Genomic DNA, 20,099 nt, shown 5'->3' with positions numbered 1-20,099 from the left:
GAGCAACTAAGTCATCCACAAGTCGAAAAACTACGACAAACCTTCGCTGTGCATGGCCTGCCAGAAGCTTTGGTCTCTGACAACAGCACTGCCTTTACAGAAACAGAGTTTCAGCATTTTATGCAAAATAACAGAATAAAACGTGTTCAGGGCACCCCATTACCCTACCTCCAATGGCTTAGCAGAAAGTGCCGTCCAGACATTCGAGTCAATGATGAGAAAACAGCTGGGCTCACCATTACGATTGAAGCTGGCTAGATTTTTCACTTGCAGGATGGCACCATATGGGACTATCCTCTGCAGAGCTACTAATGGGGAGGTACCTCTGGATCACATTTGAACTAGTGTTCATCAAGTTAGCGGGGAAGGTGGAAATGAAACAATGTGAACAAAAGGGATATCGCAATTCTGTTAAGGGTAATGGATCAAATTACCTGGTATTCGTCTAGAAGGTTGGTCCCGTCTGGGTCCCCGGGAAGATTATAACAAAAATGGGCCTGGTGTCCTATCTGGTTGACCTCCAAGGAAGGAAAGTAAGGAAACATGCCACAGTCCCAGCCCAGATGTCCATAGGCTACTCCCCCCCTTTTGAGGGGGAGAACTGACTGGTGGTGGTTTAACTTGAGGGGCACGGCTGAGAAGGTGGGCCTTCATGAATAACCGTAACCAGTATGGGAATTGAACCCACGCTGTTGGTATTGCTCCACATCACAAACCAGCCATCCGGCCAACTGAGCTAACCAAAACATAAAGACCACATAAGAGAAAAGCTAAAGCAATACAGGCAGAGCAGGCTGATCCATCAGCACCTACCTACCACTGTTCCTCCAATAATGTCAAGGTCAGTGGGACTGGTTATTTTTAGAGGGAGGACCCTGTGTTGTTTCAATGGGAACTGGAGCAGATGTCTGCATGACTGCACCTCCTGAAACGAAACCACCTGAGTGTTACCTCAACTGAGGCAGAGCTGGCCAGGGAGCTGAGGTGTTCAGAGAATTCAGATGTCTCCTGATGGACTGAAATTTTGAGACTGTATTGTGTTGTTTAAAAAAAACAAAATTTTTTTTTTAATTGTTCATTTTTGTAAATAGTTATCTGTTCATAAATAGGATTGTGAAGAACTTAAAGGGGGAGGGAGATGTGTTAGCATGGTTGAGTGTGAGCCAGTGTGGAGCGACAGTTGGAGAGTGGCAGTTGACCCCAAGGAAGTTGAGGAGTAAGGTAGTTTTCGTCATCCTCCTTTGTACAAAGTTTGGTTTGAATAAACAGTTTTGTTACTTTCACTTGCTGAGTGGTTGGAGAACCTTGCAATTATTACACTTTCCTTGATTATTCAACTTCTCCCTCACCCACCCAAGTCTAAAACTTTGCGGTGAAGCTTATTCACTTGCATATGATTTTAAACATCTTCCATGCACTATTAAATTATACCCTGAGATGATTCTGTGCCAAACTGAGTCATGCTGAACAATAGAAGACGGAATTAGTGCATGTCTATATTTGTTCATCAAGATAAGCAGGTGAACTAGACCAAGCAGTCTGTTCACTTTTGCTAACAACTTTAGTGTGTGGGTTAGAGGAGGTGGCAGAGTGTGAAGCGTTTCCTGCTAGTACAAAGTTAACATTCTAAATGGTCCGTCAGTTGAATGTTGCCCTTTTTCAATAAAGCTTTGTCTTTTGCAACTTTCTAATCAGCACAGAGGAATGATCTCTTCCTGTGCTGTACATCTTCCTACATTTCTATTATTACTCACTTGGAAGCTTTGTTTCCTGCCGAGTACATACTGAGAGTAGCACTTCCTGCTTGTTAAAATGTTTAAAATTTGATTAAGAGTTGGTGGGTGACTTCACTTCCAGCTTCCAATTAGTATTGCTTTTGAGAAAATGACCCTTTCCAATATGACTAATAATTACCAATCTGAGGAAGGATGTCCTTGCTATAGAGGGAGTGCAGCGAAGGTTTACCAGCCTGATTCCTGGGATGGCAGGTCTGTCACATGAGAGACTAAATCGGTTAGGATTATATTCACTGGAATTTAGAAGAATGAGAGAGGATCTCATGGAAACTTATAAAATTCTAACAGGGTTAGACAGGGTAGATTCACAAAGGATGTTCCCAATGGTGGGGGAGTCCAGAACTAGTGGTCATAGTTTGAACATGAGGGGTAAATCTTTTAGGACTGAGGTGAGGAGAAATTTCTTCACCCAGAGGGTGGTGAATGTGTGGAATTCACTACCACAGAATGTAGTTGAGGCCAAAACATTGCCTGATTTCAAGAAGAAATTAGATGTGGAGGGGGGGATCAGGATATTGAATTCGATGAACAAAATGAATGACGGAGCAGGCTCGAATGGCCTACTCCTTCTAGTTTCTATGTGACCAGGTTTCTGTGGGTAGGTACAGTGCTCTAATACCTGGCCTGAAATCATCCTACAGAAATGAATGAGTGTTCTCTACGAGTGATTTGTGACTCTTGTTACAGGTGATCATTTCTACAAGAGGAATAAGAACCTCCCTCCAGAGGAACAGATGATCTCAGCACTACCTGATCTCAAGGTGTTGACATTAAACGATGACCATGACTTCATGGTGATTGCATGTGACGGTATATGGTAAGTACTAATTTGTTGGATTTATGATTTTAATGAAGCTCCAGGTTCACTTGTTTGTTGTGCTAAGTTGGGGGGGGAGGAGGAGATGAAGTGAAGGAAAGTGTTTGATGGAACTGTATCTCGTGGAGCTAGGCTTAGCTCTAGATTATTGAGCAGATGCCTCACCTGCTGTGTATTTGGCAGAAACTGAAAAGTACCCAATGTTTTTGATGACTTGATGGTTAGGCAGGCGCCTTGCAGTGTAATGCTAAACTTTATGGACCCTCATCGCCACAGTTCAATCCAGGATCTATACTCCGATCAACTGACTATGTCACAACTCGATACCACTGAGCTGGAGAAAGGAACAACAACTTCAGTGTTCCTTGTTGTTGTCCAATGCTTTAGTGGACATCAAATGAGACCACAAACAGCTGTGACCTTGTGGTCAGATTTCCCCACAGCTTAGTTGGTAGCACTCATTCAGGGTCGGAAGAATGTGGGTTGAAGTTTCAACCTTGGGATTAAGCACATAATTGTGGTTGATGCTCTGGTGTGATGGGGAATGTGCTGCATTGTTAACGGTGTCATTAATCAGTTGAAAGCTTGAACCTCACCTGCCAGTTCAGGTGAGGTTTAAAGCGCCTGCCTAGTATTTGAAGGAGAAGATGGAGTCCTCCTGATGGGCGGCACGGTAGCACAGTGGTTAGCACTGCTGCTTCACAGCTCCAGGGACCTGGGTTCGATTCCCGGCTTGGGTCACTGTCTGTGTGGAGTTTGCACATTCTCCCTGTGTCTGCGTGGGTTTTGTCCGGGTGCTCCAGTTTCCTCCCACAGTCTAAAGATGTGCGAGTTAGGTTGATTGGCCATGCTAAAATTGCCCATAGTGTCCTGAGATGCGTAGGTTAGAGGGATTAGCGGGTAAATGTGTAGGGATAAGGGGGTAGGTCTGGGTGGGGTTGTGGTCGGTGCAGACTCGATGGGCCAGATGGCCTCTTTCTGCACTGTAGGGTATCTATGGTTTTTATGATGTCCTGATCAACAGCACTCCCAGAAACCCCTGTCAACTAACATCCAGGAGGATGCAATCATAGGAATGGTAAATGAGTGTTACCAAATACAGCTAAGTTCTGATAGCTTCAGGCCCTCCTGCAGACCCACTTCGCACTGGTCTGAGAGCCAATGTTTTTAAAATGAGCTTGTATTTGAGCTCATGTTGCTTGTCAAGTTCAGTGTGATTTTCTGAAGTTTAAAAGAGGGGTCAGGCAGCTGTGTTTTCTCGCCAAGTTTCAGTTTGAATAGTGAAAATATTCTTCGACCAACAAAAAGATGCTGGTAAAATGTGAGACCAAAAGAATTGCTGATCAGGTAGAGACAGTTGGAATCTCTTGGGTGCACTTTAAGTAATCACGATCCGGAAAGTCTGATTGTGATGGGAAAGATCGTGGTAGACAAAGAACAATCTTTTCAAAGAACCCCTCAAACTGGTCGAATGGACCACCAAGAAAGATGATCCGATCGTCTAGAGATTAACATGGAGGTCCATGATTATCAGCATCCTCTTGGATGGTACCCGAGGGGGGAGAGAGATGATGCATTTTTGAAAGCTCAAAAAGTACCTTAAAATGGAGGTGGAAGTCATCAGGTGATCCAGGGCAGGTTTATACTTGAAAGTTTGTTTTTGCTGAAGCCAGTGAAACAAACATTTTTCTTTCACCTGACTGATGAGACAGATTGCTTTGTTTGGGCTTTCTATATTGCTGAGCCAATGATGCACTGATTGTTCCATGTTTTAACTCTTTGGTTTCAGCTGTTAATCCATGTGTTCTATCAGCTTAACCTCTCAGTAATCACAGATTTTCACTTATTAATATTTTCTGGCAGAATTCAGAGAGTAAAGGGTTGTTTGCAAAGTTACATTGAATGCTCAGCATCATCTGGGTGCATCTCTGACACTGGGCTCCCAGGCAAGAGTGTTCTCTTCCTGTTGGGGAACACTTCAGCAGTCGACAGCACAGAGACTGATAGCCAAGTTCCGCACACATGAGGACGGCCTCAACCGGGATCTTGGGTTCATGTCACGCTATCTGTAACCCCCACGACTTGCCTGGGCTTGCAAAATCTCACTAACTGTCCTGTCTGGAGACGATACACATCTCTTTAACCTGTGCTTAATGCTCTCTCCACTCACATTGTCTGTACCTTTAAGACTTGATTACCTGCAAAGACTCTCATTCCAACCATTATTTTGTAAATTGAGTTTGTGTCTTTATATGCCCTGTTTGTGAACAGAACTCCCACTTACCTGACGAAGGGACAGCGCTCCGAAAGCTAATGGCTTTTGCTACCAAATAAACCTGTTGGACTTTAACCTGGTGTTGTGAGACTTCTTACTGGGCTCCCACACAGGAAGAGTTCAGTGCTTGAGAAAACAAAATACATTTTAAGAAATTTTACCATGAAAAAAATGCTGTTTTGACTTTGGAATAAAATATTGTAAGGCTTAGTGTGATTATCTGTCACATTTACTAGCAGACGCTATTTTGCATGTAGTATTTGTGTTGATTTTCTTTCAGCAATGAACTGAGATTGGTGACCCAAGTTGAAATTTTTCATGATTTTTTTCTTCTGCTTTTCCTTTTTTTGGAGTCTTCTAATGTCCCTCATTGATACAGAGAGCAGACCTATTCTTGAGGTCTCAAAATCTATACAAGCACAAAAAAACCAAACAAGTCCATTATTCCGTGCTCCATTAGTTTTATGAAACCTTGAGGATTCATGATGAATTTGGGTATTTCACAAAAGAAAGCAAAGCCATCTACTTTAACCTTGCCCCTCCCTAATACCTTAAATTCCAGATACTGGAATCATTGTACCAGTAACAGTTGTTCTGTTGACTTGATCTGGAAGGGTTTCTGGGATTTGGAGACCACTTAGATGCTCACAAAGAGGTCTCGCAGCTTCAGTAATTTTTTTTCCCCCTTTTTCAGGAATGTAATGAGCAGCCAGGAAGTAGTAGATTTCATCAGTGAACGCATCAACAAGCTGGATGAGAATGGAGACTTGAGGTTGCTGTCATCCATATCTGAAGAGGTAAGTGTTGCTGCCATGGTTGTACAGGAAAGGATCCAGTGGTATTTGGCAAGTGTTGTCAGGAGAAAAATCCTTCTGTCCCTACATTCAATAAAACTAGATAGAAATTACAATTCTGCTTTCCAAACTACAGTATTTCTCTAGCCCAGGCTGCACAAAAGTTATCTATTATTTGCCGCAATGGAGTGAATGCTCACAAATATCAGAAGGTGTTGGTCCCCTTAACTTGGGGGAGGATATATTGCCATAGAGGGAATACAACGTGGTTCACCAGGACGGGGATACTATCCAATGAAGGGGTGGGGAGGGGGGGGGGGGGGGGTGTCCTGGGCCTGTATTCTCCAGAGTTTTGGAGAATGAGAGATGATCTCATTGAAGCCCACAAAATAATTGAAGGGCTAGACAGGGTAGGTGCAGATAAGATGTTTCCTCTGGGGAGTCTAGAACCAGGGGGCACAATTTTAAAGTTGGGGGAAAGCCACTTAAGACTGAGGTGAGGAGAGGTTTTTTTTGCCCAAGTTTATGACGAAGATTGTATATTACAAAGATTGATGGGGTGATGGAATTTAGGATCAGGATGAGGAGAAATTTCTTCAATGTGAACTTTAGTTCTGGGCTCTCCAACCAGAGGAAACAACCACTGTCAAGACAGCTTAAGAATTTTATATATTTCAATGCAATCTGCTCTTCAAATGGGCATTAAAATGCAGGTAAAATCAAATGTGTTTTAGCATACAGTGACCAAAGAGGCAATTCTAATTTTATACTCTGCAACTATACTATGAACTGTCTTTTGCACAATCGCTATCCTTTACCTTTGTGTTTGTAGCTCCTAGATCAGTGTTTGGCACCTGACACGTCAGGTGATGGGACTGGATGTGACAACATGACTTGTATTATCATCACTTTTAAACCGCGGCCCGTGAAAATCCAGGCTGACTGCAGCAAGCGAAAACGTCCCGACTCGACAGATGAGGAGAAAGAAAACGGGAAGAAAGCAAAAACCGATTAACCCGGTGCTCCTGAGGGGGTGGGGGATGGTTGGGTATCAACTGAGACCTGACGTCATTGTGTAATTAAAGAACTTGAGATTTTTTTTTAAATATAGCAAGAGATTGCTGGAAATTGTATAAAAATAAATCTGGAGTATTGTACAATGTAGCCTTAGTTTGCCACCCCAGGTTACTGTGTGTCTGAAGCACACACCCTTTAGCAGCAGTCAATCCAGGAACCCCACATTGTAGCACACCGGCTCTTGGAGACAAAAAGAAGTGGCTGTTATTGAGTTTGTTATTGTGAGGGTTTTTTTGGCGTCTGGAAATGTCCATTCCTTTTTCTCATAGAGTTTTTGATACAGGAAGTACTTTGATTCACTCCATGAAGAAACACGCAACTTCAGAAGCCAAACTGGACGATACTGAAATATTACAGGAATCAGAAATGAGGACTCCTTTCTTTTTAAAAGTTTTAAGAAAAGGAGTGTTGGGGTGGGGAGGGTTTGAATATACATCAACGCAGTGTTTAAAAAGTGATCTGTTTGACTGATTGCCATTTGTCTATGCTTGAAGATGGAAATACCGTGTCACAGTGTGATCATAGTCACTGTTTTGTGCTAGCAATCCTTTTGTGTTGGGATGAGAAGGAGGTAGGAAAATATTTGGGGCTTTGGAATTTTTTTCAATATTTCAATTTTTAAAAGCAAGAATCAGGAGAACATTGAAATTTTGGAGGTACATGAATTTGTAAACATAAAGGCAATGTTGGACTTCAAAGGGATTTCAGCTCTCTTTACATTTCCTTTGTAAAACTGCATTCACTCAAAATTAATGTCAACATCACCATAGACATCAAAAAGATGAAGTCATGAAGCTGCACTGCCCCGTGAATGCTACACCAGAGAGGAACTTTCAACCACTTTTATATATTAAAAGAAAATCATTTTTAATTTTTTGGAAGCTTGTTTTTTTTTGTTGTTCTCTGTCCGTATTGTATAAACAAAGTGCGACCTTGTTCGAGAATCGTGGCGTCCTTTGGTGTTTCATAGCGAGATTGTGTACACTGCAGTTAGCATATGCCAATAATGACTGCCTTGTTAACGTGTGTTTGGCCCCTTCACTACATTGGGTTTTGTATTTTACGGTCTCATTTGTACATTAACAATTATTTCACTCTTTAAACGCAATGTGAAAACCCAGATAGGGTATCATTTGTGTCTTGGCTTCATTTTGGTCAGGTTGGTTGCCTGGTGAAAGAGGAAGGACTAAAACGTGGACGAGCACCACTGTGACTATTTTTTTGTGGAGCAGTCTGCCGGCAAGCCTTCTGACTCATCTAATTAACACAAATGCACTGTTTTGTTAGAAGTGAAATCTATTATCCCCATAAATTGTAATATTACACAGCAAGCTATTGGTGGCATTTTTCACGGACATACTTTCATCCAAGTGAGGCTTTGGCTAAATTGATTATAAAGCATCAAAATCATGATGCTATGAATTAATTCTGTACAGACTCTTCTGTTAGATGTAGGATTCAGAATGTGACACTAATGTACCAAGTACTCTTGGAGTGTTAACATTAGCTCAGTGATGATGCTCTTGCTCTGAATCAGCAGATTTGAGTGTTCAGACCATTTAGTCAAATTCCTATCTGCCTTTGGGCAAAGGATCCCATTGCCAAAAATAGTTTTCTGCGACCTGGCCAGTATTTGAATCTCAACCAACGTCTTCAGTATCTGGTAATTTATCTCAATACAGTTTTGCTAGGTCTTGCTGTGTCTAAATAAGTCCGTGACAGTGAAGGAACAGCAATATAGGTCCAAGTCAGTATGATTTGTAGCTTTGAGGGCAATTTGCAGGTGGTGTTTGCATACATCTGTTGCCCTTGTCCTTTCAATGTGGTGGTGGTCAGGGATTTAAAAGGTCCTATTGGAGGCTTGGCAAGTTGCTGCAGTGTACAATGCAGATGATGCACATCTACTGTCCTAGTGGTGGTAAATGCTGATGAAGTGGGATGCCTTTTGTTGGATAGTGTGAGGCTTCGTGAGTATTGGAGCAGCACTCATCGATCCATGTGGAGACTGTTCCATCACACTCCTGACATATGCCTTGCAGACGGTGGACTGTATTTAGGGAGACAGGATATGAGTTACTGGCTAGGGATTTCCCAACCTCTTGCCTGGTTTTGTAGCCACAGTGTTTATGAGGCCTGTCCTGTTTAATTTATTATTTATTTATTAGTGTCACAAGTAGGCTTACATTTACACTGCAATGAAGTTCTTGTAAAAAATCTAGTTGCCACACTCTACCACCTGTTTGGGTGCACTGAGGGAGAATTTAGTATGGCCAATGCACTGAGCCAGCATGTTTTCCGGAGTGAGAGGGAAAACCCAGGCAAACATGGGGAGAATGTGCAGACTCCACACAGACACTGACCCAAGCTGGGAATTGAGCCTAGCTCTTTGGCACTGTGAGGCAGCAGTGCTAACCACAGTGCCACTGTGTTGCAATTTATGATAAATGGTCATCCCCAGGATGATGATGGTAGGAATTCATTAATGGTAATGCTATTGAATGTTGACAAGAGAAGGTTCGGTCCTCTTGTGTTATTTGCGATTTATCAGCCCAAGCTCGAGTGTTGACCAAGTATTTCTATATATGGACATAGGCTGCTTTAGTGTCTTTAAGGAGTTACAGATAATACAGAACGTTGTGCACTCATCAGCAAACATCCTGCTTTTGACATTTTGATTGAGGGAATGTCATTGAAGTAGCTGGAGATGGTTGGGCCTTGTTCATTAAGTACATTACCCTGCAGTGTTGTCCTGGTTCTGAGATGGTTAGCCACCACCAACCACTACCTGTTACCAGCCTAGATTCTGGAGAGACTGAGAAGCTGATGGTGTTATCCGGTTTTTCATTTTCCTTCCTCTCCTGCGACACCCCCTCTCCTGCTACATTGAGCCCCTGAACTCAATGATTTGGTGAGCAAACAGCAATTAATGGTACAGAGTCAAAAATCACTCATAATGAACTGATGCTGGTTGTATATGACTGCCATGATAATGATTTTGTGCTTACAATTCCCCACACATGGTCACTTTGAGGACAATGCATGCTAATTATCTCTAGATAACTCTGAGATTTTGGCTGATTTCTCCCATTTGCTGATTTTTGTACTACCTCACCTTAGGAGGTGGCAAAGTCTCAATGCGGTATCACTCCTGCTGCCTCAGCTGAGATAATTTAGCACAAAATGTCTGCATTGCCCAGATAGTCAATACATTTTTCAACTAATGCATTCAGCCATTCCTTTACGCATTGCATTTGTAGAATGAATGTACTGGATGGGACCATTCAATTGGAATTAGACTTACCTGAAAATGAGGAATGCAGGATTACTGGGGATTGGCATTAGATTGATTGCTCTTTAGAGCCAGTGCAAAACGACAGGCCGAGTGGCCTCTTGTAATAATATTGTATTGCTGTCCATCGTCAAGTGTTGCTGTCACTTGCAGAGCAGACTGAAACCTGAAAGATGTAACGGCAAAACCAAGCTTATGGCAAAGGGTGAAGAAACAAAGACTAGCCAGTAGGCTACTCACCTGTATATCCTCATCAGTTTTATAGCAGTGTCACTGAATGACAGCACCTCCCCAAATCACAACTTGTACTGCTTAGAAAGATCTAATGTGTGAATCATCTATTCATAGAATCATAGAAATTTGCACACCAGAAGGAAGCTATTCAATCCACTGTGGGGGTGGGGGTGGGAGCGGGGAATAATCTATTCTGTGTAATGTCACTTTACAGCTCTGTAGGTTGCAGAACGTCAAATAATATCCAAGTATTTTTTTAATAAGAGGGGTAGTTCTGCCTCTCTCCTTTCAGATGGTGAGTTCCAGACCCACATCATCCTCTGGGTAAATAAAATCTATCCTCAATTCCCCTTTAATCCTTTTACTAATTACTTTAAATCAATGCCCGTCGGTTATTGACCTCTCTGCCAATGGAAATAAGTAAGAAGTCTCACAACACCAGGTTAAAGTCCAACAGGTTTATTTGGTAGCAAATACCATAACCCTTCGTCAGATGGAGTGGAAATGTGCTCTCAAACAGGGCACAGACACAAAATCAAGTTGCAGAATACTGATTAGAATGCGAATCCCAAAAGCCAGCCAGGTCTTAAAGGTACAGACAATGTGGTGGAGGGAGCATTAAACACAGGTTAAAGAGATGTGTATTGTCTCCAGACAGAACAGCTAGTGAGATTCTGCAAGCCCAGGAGGCAAGTTGTGGGGGTTACTGATAGTGTGACATAAATCCAACATCCCGGTTTAGGCCGTCCTCATGTGTGCGGAACTTGGCTATCAGTTTCTGCTCAGCGACTCTGCGCTGTCGTGTGTCGTGAAGGCCGCCTTGGAGAACGCTTACCTGAAGATCCAGTTGAACCAGGAGCACTCCTCGTCACAATGGATGTCTCGGCACTCTACACCAGCATCCCCCACGATGATGGCATTGCTGCAACGGCCTCAGTACTCAATGCCGTCAACTGCCAGTTTCCAGATGCAATTTTACAACTCATCCGCTTCATCCTGGACCACAATGTCTTCACCTTCAACAACCAGTTCTTCATCCAGACACACGGAACACCCATGGGGACCAAATTCGCACCTCAATATGCCAACATCTTCATGCACAGGTTCGAACAAGACTTCTTCACCGCACAGGGCCTTCAACCGATGCTATACACTAGATACATCGATGATATTTTCTTCCTTTGGAGTCATGGTGAGCAATCACTGAAACAACTATATGATGACATCAACAAGTTCCACCCCACCATCAAACTCACCATGGACTACTCTCCAGAATCGGTTGCATTCTTGGACACACGCATCTCCATTAAGGACGGTCACCTCAGCACCTCACTGTACCGCAAGCCCACGGATAACCTCACGATGCTCCACTTCTCCAGCTTCCACCCTAAACACGTTAAAGAAGCCATCCCCTACGGACAAGCCCTCCGAATACACAGGATCTGCTCGGATGAGGAGGATCGCAACAGACAACTCCAGACGCTGAAAGATGCCCTCATAAGAACAGGATATGGCGCTCGAATCATCGATCAACAGTTCCGACGTGCCACAGCGAAAAACCGTACCGACATCCTCAGAAGACAAACACGGGACACGGTGGACAGAGTACCCATCGTCGTCCAGTACTTCCCCGGAGCGGAGAAGCTACGGCATCTCCTCCGGAGCCTTCAACATGTCATTGATGAAGACGAACATCTTGCCAAGGCCATCCCCACACCCCCACTTCTTGCCTTCAAACAACCACGCAACCTCAAACAGACCATTGTCCGCAGCAAACTACCCAGCCTTCAGGAGAACAGTGACCACGACACCACACAACCCTGCCACAGCAACCTCTGCAAGACGTGCCGGATCATCGACACGGATGCCATCATCTCACGTGAGAACACCATCTACCAGGTACACGGTACCTACTCTTGCAACTCGGCCAACATTGTCTACCTGATACGCTGCAGGAAAGGATGTCCCGAGGCATGGTACATTGGGGAAACCATGCAGACGCTACGACAACGGATGAATGAACACCGCTTGACAATGACCAGGCAAGACTGTTCTCTTCCTGTGGGGGAGCACTTCAGCAGTCACGGGCATTCAGCCTTGGATCTTCAGGTAAGCGTTCTCCAAGGCGGCCTTCACGACACACGACAGCGCAGAGTCGCTGAGCAGAAACTGATAGCCAAGTTCGACACACATGAGGACGGCCTAAACCAGGATGTTGGATTTATGTCACATTATCAGTAACCCCCACAGCTTGCCTCCTGGGCTTGCAGAATCTCACTAACTGTTTTGTCTGGAGACAATACACATCTCTTTAACCTGTGTTTAATGCTCCCTCCACCACATTGTCTGTACCTTTAAGACCTGGCTGGCTTTAGGGATTTGCATTCTAATTAGTAATCTGTAACTTGATTTTGTGTCTGTGCCCTGTTTGAGAGCACATTTCCACTCCATCTGACGAAGGAGCAGTGCTCCGAAAGCTTATGGTATTTGCTACCAAATAAACCTGTTGGACTTTAACCTGGTGTTGTGAGACTTCTTACTGTGTTCACCCCAGTCCAACGCTGGCATCTCCACATCATGGAAATAAGGCCATAATATATAGGAGCAGAATTAGGCCATTCGGCCCATTGAAGGCTCCGTCATTCAATCATGGCTGATACGTTTCTCAACTCCATTCTCCCGTCTTTTCCCTGCAACATTTGATCCCCTTGCTAATCAAAAACCTATCTATCTCTGTCTTAAAGGCACTCAAGACCTGGCCTCCACAGCCTTCTGTGGCAATTCCATAGATTCACCACTCAGCTGAAGAAATTCCTCCTCTTCTCAGTTCTCAAGGGTCGTCCCTTTACTCTGAGGCTGTGCCCTCGGATCCTAGTCTCTCCTACTGATGGAAACACCTTCCCCACATCCACTCTATCCAGGCCTTTCAGTATTCTGTAAGTTTCAATGAGACTCTCCCTCTGTTCCACTCCCATCCTTCTAAACTCCATCGAGTACGAACCCAGAGTCCTCAGATGCTCCTGTGTCAAGTTTTTCATTTCTGGGATCATTCTTGTAATAGGACCCTTAACATTAGGAAAATTAATATGCTAAAGATCCCTCCCTCTTTGATTCTGTTTGAAGTGAAGTGTTTGAAGTAGGCTTACATTAACATTGCAATGAAGTTACTGTGAAATTCCCCTCGTCACCACACTCTGGCACCTGTTTGGGTCAATGCACCTAACCAACACGTCTTTCAGAATGTGGGAGGAAACCGGAGCACCTGGAGGAAACCCATGCAGACATGGAGAACGTGCAAACTCCATACGGACAATGACCCAAGCCTGGAATCGAACCCAGGTCCCTGGCACTGTGAGTCAGCAGTGCTTGCTACTGTGCCACCCCTATTATGAATAGGAAGTTGAGTAAACTTTCCCATTAGTGTGGTGCAAGGCTGCAGTGATGGGACCAAAACAAAATGCTTTGAATATTAATATAATTGTTACTCTGTTCTCAGCTGTTCAAAGCAAGAAGTTTTACATCGTTATGGACAAGGGAGACAGACTGAAACCTCCTAATTTTCCTACCATTCTGTCTGCACTCGGTGTAGTTTAATTTAAATAAGATTGGAATGTGTTCCTAAACCCCCTATTTGTGTGTGGTCATTTTCTTTTTACATGGGCACCAGCAGCAAACTTCCATAGATTTTTAAACCAGGAGTCTTATCTACTCCTACACACTTCCTGGAAAGGTTTATCGCTACTTCACAAAAAAAAGGAATTTCGCTCGAAGAATACTAAAATACTATGAATACTTGGGGTGAATGGGATCAAAGGTTATGGGGAAAAAGCAGAATTACGCTATTGAGTTGGATGATCTGCCATAACCGTAATGAATGGCAGAGCAGTCTAGAAGGGCCAAATAGCCTCCTATCTTTTATGTTTCTATGTTAAAACAGGAGTCGACCATTTAGCCCTTCGAGCCTCTTCCACCATTCATTAAGATCATAGCTGATCTGGTTTGGTCTCCACGTCCCCGCCTCTCTGTTTTAAAAGGACAACCTCAGTGTCCCCTCATTCTAGTCAGCCAACAAGTGGAAACATCCTCTCAGTACCACTCTATTCAGTCTCCTCCAGATCTCAGATATTTCTACAAAATCACCTCTCATTCTTCTAAACCCCAATGGGTATAGGCTCAACCCTCCTTCAAATATTAGCCCTCATCCTAGGAATGAGTCCAGTGAACCCCAGGACTGTTCCTAATGTAAGTATATCTTCTTTTCAAATAAGGAGACCAAAATGGTACAAAGTACTCCAGATGTGATCTCACCAAGGCCCTATACAGCTGCAGTAAAACCTCCTTATTTTTATATTCCACTACACACAAATATTCCATTTGATTTTATTTTATTTTATTTGATTTATTATTGTCACGTGTATGAGCATACAGTGAAAAGTATTGTTTCTTGAACATTATAAGACAAAGCATACCATTCATAGAGAAGGAAACAAGAGAGTGCAGACTGTAGTGTTGCAGTCATAGCTAGGGTGTAGAGAAAGATCAACTTAATGCAAGGTAGGTCCATTCAAAGGTCTAATGGCAGCAGGGAAGAAGCTGTTCTTGAGTCGGTTGGTACGTGACCTCAGACTTTTGTATCTTTCTCCCGACGGAAGGCAGAAGAGAGAATGTCCGGGGTGCGTGGAGTCCTTAATTATGCTGGCTGCTTTGCTGAGGCAGTGGGAAGTGTAGATAGAGTCGATGGATGGGAGGTGGTTTGCGTGATGGATTGGGCTACATTCATGATCTTTTGTAGATTCTTGTGGTCTTGGGCAGAGCAGGAGCCATACCAAGCTGTGATACAACCAGAAAGAATGCTTTCTATGGTGCATCTGTAAAAGTTGGTGAGAATCGTAACTGACATGCCAAATTTTCTTAGTCTTCTGAGAAAGTAGAGGCGTTGGTGGGCTTTCTTAACTATAGTGTCGGCATGGGGGGGACCAGGACAGGTTGTTGGTGATCTGGACACCTAAAAACTTGAAGCTCTCAACCCTTTCTGCTTCACCCTCGTTGGTGTAGACAGAGACATGTTTTCCTTTACGCTTCCTGAAGTCGATGACAATCTCCTTCATTTTGTTGACATTGAGGGAGAGATTATTGTCGCTGCACCAGTTCACCAGATTCACTCTCTCATTCCTGTGCTCTGCCTCATCCTTGTTTGAGATCCAACCCCAATTGCCTTCCTAATTTCCCTTCCTAATCACTTGCTGTCCCCTGCAAACTATCTACGATTCATGTATCAGAACATCAGTTCTGCAATCTCTCTCCATTTAAATAGTATAATGCTTTACTATTCTTCCTGCCAAAGTGGACAAGCTCACATTTTCCCACATTTTCATGCATTTGCCAAATTTTTGCCCATTCATTTAAGCCATTTGTGGATTCCCTACCTGTCTTGATTGTTGTCAACTTTCCTATCTATCTTGATGTCACTGGCAAATTTGGCAACCAGACATTCAGCCCCTTCATCCAAATCATTGGTATAGATTGTAAGTTGATTCCCCAGCACAGATCCTGTGGCACACCACTAGTCACAGCTTCTCAACCTGAAAATGAACCATTTATTGCCATTCTCTGCTTCCTGTTATCTAACCAATTCTTTATGCATGCTAATATGTTAGCTCCTACACCATGTGTTCTTTTCCTGTGTAGTAACCTTTGATGTGGCACTTTATCAAAATGCTTTTTGAAAATGCAAGCACACAATCTACAGTATCCCCTTCATCCATCTTGTTATTTACTCTCACAAAACTCAAATCAGTGCCTTCATTAAATACAATTTCCTTTTCAGAAAGCCAGGTTGAGTCTGCCTGATCACATTGCAATCTTTTAATAATCCTATTGTAACTCACTTAAAAATATATTCAAGCAATTTCCCTCAGACAGATGTTAGGCTCACAGGCTGGACTTTTTATGTCTCCCTTCTTTCTTGAATGAAGGTCTGATATTATCCTAACTGCTGGGAACTTTCCCAAATCAATGCTTGACATTGTCTACATCAATGGGGACGAAGTAGAAATGGTCAAGAGCTTCAAGTTTTTAGGTGTCCAGATCACCAACAACCTGTCCTGGTTCCTCCAGTGCTGACACTATAGTTAAGAAAGCCCACCAACGCCTCTACTTTCTCAGAAGACTAAGGAAATTTGGCACGTCAGCTACGACTCTCACCAATGTTTACAGATGCACCATAGAAAGCATTTTTTCTGGTTGCATCACAGCTTGGTATGGCTCCTGCTCTGCCCAAGACCGCAAGAAACTACATTTCCTTAGTCTTCTGAGAAAGTAGAGGTGTTGGTGGGCTTTCTTAACTATAGTGTCAGCATGGGGGGACCAGGACAGGTTGTTGGTGATCTGGACACCTAAAAACTTGAAGCTCTCGACCCTTTCTACTTCATCCCCGTTGATAGGGGCATGTTCTCCTTTACGCTTCCTGAAGTCGATGACAATCTTCGTCATTTTGTTGACATTGAGGGAGAGATTACTGTTGCTTTTCACTACGCTTATATTTTTTTTATCTGTTACTGCAAAACTAACTTAAACACTCTGGTACCAAGTTTACCCAAATATGTGAATGAAGTTAAAACATACAAGCTGGGAAAAATCAAATGGTAAGGGTGTGCTTGCTGAAATGGCTTCATTTAAGATGCGGACTACCTCCCTGCATCTTTGACGACTGAAACTCTGAGCGAAATTCATGTCACTGAGCTCAACAAATCCAGTCAGAGTTTGGTTCTGGAACTGAACAGTTCTTTAGAAGAGCTTGCTGGGTCCTCTTCGGCCTTCCCTTGACATGATTTGTCTAACTGTTAATTTCCATGCCAACACCCTTATCGACGGAGAGACAGCCCCTTTGGACCACAGCGACAGGACCTGTATGCCAGAGTCCGAACTGACAGCGGTGAATAAGGAAAACGTATCACTTCGGGTCAAAGGCGATGACTTGGAAAACCGGTCAAGACAAAATCTATGTATTGTTGGCCTAGGTGAGGGAACCGAGAGCTGAGCCCCAGTGCAGTTTACGTCGGATTTATTCAAAAAGATGGTGGGCGAGGAGACTTTCCCCAGACCCCCGGAGCTAGGCACAGTGTACGCTCCGACCGAAGCCTCGCCCAGCTGAGCCCCTGCCAGCCTTTGTAATGCGATTCCATCGCTACAACAAGGAGGAGCTCATTCTCAGGTGGGTAAGGGGGCACCACATCGTCACTTAGCAAGACTATCCAATCAGGATTTACTGAGACGAATGTAGATCCGGCGAGAAGGTGAGCAGCCTTTAACCACATCGAGTCTGCACTGTACAAGAGAGGAGTAAGCTTTGGGTTAATTCACCCATCCCGTCTCCGCATCACAGCTAACAGAGAAAACAATTCTCCCACACACCAGATGGGAAGGCAATGGCCTAATAGTATTATCGCTAGATATTAATCCAGAAACTCAGCTAATGTTCTGGGGACCCCGGTTCAAATCCTGGCAGCTGGTGGAATTTGAATTCAATTTTTAAAAATCTGGAATTAAGAATCTACTGATGACGCTGAAACCATTGTCCATTGTTGGAAAAACACATCTGGTTCACTAATGTCCTGAAGGGAAGGAAATCCTTTAGGGAAGGAAATCTGCTGCCCTTACCTGGTCTGGCCCACATGTGACTCCAGAGCCACATCAATGCAGTTGACTCTTAACAACCCTCTGAAATTATGGTGGCACAGCTGTTAGCGCTGCTGCCTCACAGTGCCAGGGACCCGGGTTCGATTCCCAGCTTGAGTCACTGTGTGGAGTTTTCATCTTTACCCCGTGTCTGTGTGGGTTTCTTCCGAGTGCTCTGGTTTCCTCCCACTGTCCAAAGATAGGTGGATTTGCCATGCTAAATTGTCTCTTAGTGTTAGGGGGACTAGCTGGGGTAAATACATTTGGTTACGAGAATAGGGCCTGGGTAGGATTGTGGTCGGTGCAGACTCGATGGGCTGAATGGCCTCCTTCTGTACTGCAGGGAGTCTATGATTCTATGAAATGACTCAACAAACCACTCCCATCAAGGGCAACTAGGAATGTGCAATAAATGCTGACACAGCCAGCGATGCCCATGTTCCACAGAAGAATATCTGACTTACCTGATTGCGTGTTTACTTGTTGCCCTGGTAGATTTTATGGAAATAATGACTGGTAATTGTATACTTGGTCATTAGTCTCCCAATGGGGAGTCCTGGGGTCAGCGTCTATATTTATTGGAACCATTTGCAGAAGCAAGTTGACTTGTCTCAGTGCCAGTGGCTGCTCCTTTCCGTTAGGTCTCCTTCTTCACTGAAACATTAATAAAAAAACAAAGTGCAAATGTGAGTCAGTGAGAAATGATGAAACTGAAAGTGTCGAGCTGCACACCGCTGTGATTATCATTCTGGAGTCTGGAGGGGGGCAAACATGTCTTGGAGTCTGAGATGTTGCAGCCTGTTTCTGCTCTGGACTTTTATTGCCCCTTGGGCAACAGAGGGGAAAGTGGTGGATTCCTTCGCTGAGTGCAGCCAGTTCTTCTGCAAAGGTGTTGAACCCCTGTTCTTTAATGCCTTTAACCCAAGCAGAATCTGCCAGCGTTATCAGAAACAATACCACTTCGCCACAGTGTACAGCACAAAGCTCCGGATCCCTCTGTATTCCGCTTACACAGGCAATTGGTGGAGTGTTCGCGAAAGAAACAGAGTCACCAAGTTCTTCATTGAGCCACAGGTAAGAGGCTGCGGTCCCACATCGGGGATCTTTTTTCTTGTAACAAGCCCAGCTCGCTCGCTGGTGGCGAACTATAAAATACTTTCCATTCACCGGGCTGCCGCAGTGAGTGCAGATCCGCACTGGCCCAAGGATGGGGAATTCCAGATCCCACCAGCATTTCCCCGTTTGAGAATGTGAATTTGCTTTTTCACTCCCAGAATAGCCAGGGAGGCAATTTGACAGCCAGCTCCTTGGGAATTAGCAACAGAAATCTGATCTTAAATTCTTTAACCGCTCCCTGGGTGAGATTTCATAGAATCCCTACAGTGCAGAAGGAGGCCGTTCGGCCCATCGAGCCTGCACCAATCACAATCCCACCCAGGCCCTATCAACGTAACCACACATATTTACCTCCCTAATCCCCCTAACCTACGCATCCCGGGACACTAAGGGGCAATTTAGCATGGCCAATGCACCCAATCTGCACATCTTTGGACATTAAGGGGCAATTTATCATGGCCAATCCACCTAAGCTGCACATATTTGGACTGTGGAAGGAAACTGGAGCACCCGGAGGAAACCTACGCAGACACGGGGAGAATGTGCAAACTCCACATAGACATAGTGGCCCAAGCTGGCAATTGAACCCGGGTCCCTGGCACTGTGAGGCAGCAGTGCTAACCACTGTGCCACCGTGCCACCTGGGTGGGATTTGAACTCGCCTTTTAGGAGGTGTATGGGATTTAACAGAGAATAAGGTAAGATTCATTTTAATTAAAATAATTGAGGCTAGGCTGAGGTCATCCTTTAAGTGCATTAAGGGATTGGAACTGACCCTGCTCATTGCCCGTTTCAGTTGGACATGCCTGGTGGCCCAGATGAGATGAGCAAGGAGCTGGATGGAGTTGGGATGAACCAAGCCATCAACAGTGATTATTACAGAAATCAATCCTACCATCGGGGTCACTTGTGCCCATTCTCATTTAACCCTGGCACCGGCACCACCACATGCACCCTTACCAATGTCGTGCCCAAAACACGAGAGATGAACATCTACTGGTATCATCATGCCGAGAAACTTATA

At 44.1% G+C, this 20,099-nt stretch overlaps 1 protein-coding gene across 1 annotated transcript in view; it reads left to right on the top strand.

Annotated features, from left to right (window-relative positions):
- ppm1g (protein phosphatase, Mg2+/Mn2+ dependent, 1G) overlaps positions 1–7,630 on the top strand; it is a 37,218-nt gene extending 29,588 nt beyond the window's left edge. Inside the window, exons 8-10 of the mRNA XM_078229454.1 lie at positions 2,484–2,613; positions 5,583–5,685; positions 6,515–7,630. Coding sequence (XP_078085580.1) covers positions 2,484–2,613; positions 5,583–5,685; positions 6,515–6,697 — 416 coding nt within the window. The 3' untranslated portion in view covers positions 6,698–7,630. The remainder of the gene's footprint in view (positions 1–2,483; positions 2,614–5,582; positions 5,686–6,514) is intronic.
- The last annotated feature ends 12,469 nt before the right edge of the window (positions 7,631–20,099 follow it).

The sequence above is a fragment of the Mustelus asterias genome, chromosome 15 (genome assembly GCF_964213995.1).
Source record: "Mustelus asterias chromosome 15, sMusAst1.hap1.1, whole genome shotgun sequence".
Classification (NCBI taxonomy): domain Eukaryota; kingdom Metazoa; phylum Chordata; class Chondrichthyes; order Carcharhiniformes; family Triakidae; genus Mustelus; species Mustelus asterias.
Note: the sequence above shows the minus strand (reverse complement) of the source record. Positions and strands in the feature narration are given on the sequence as shown.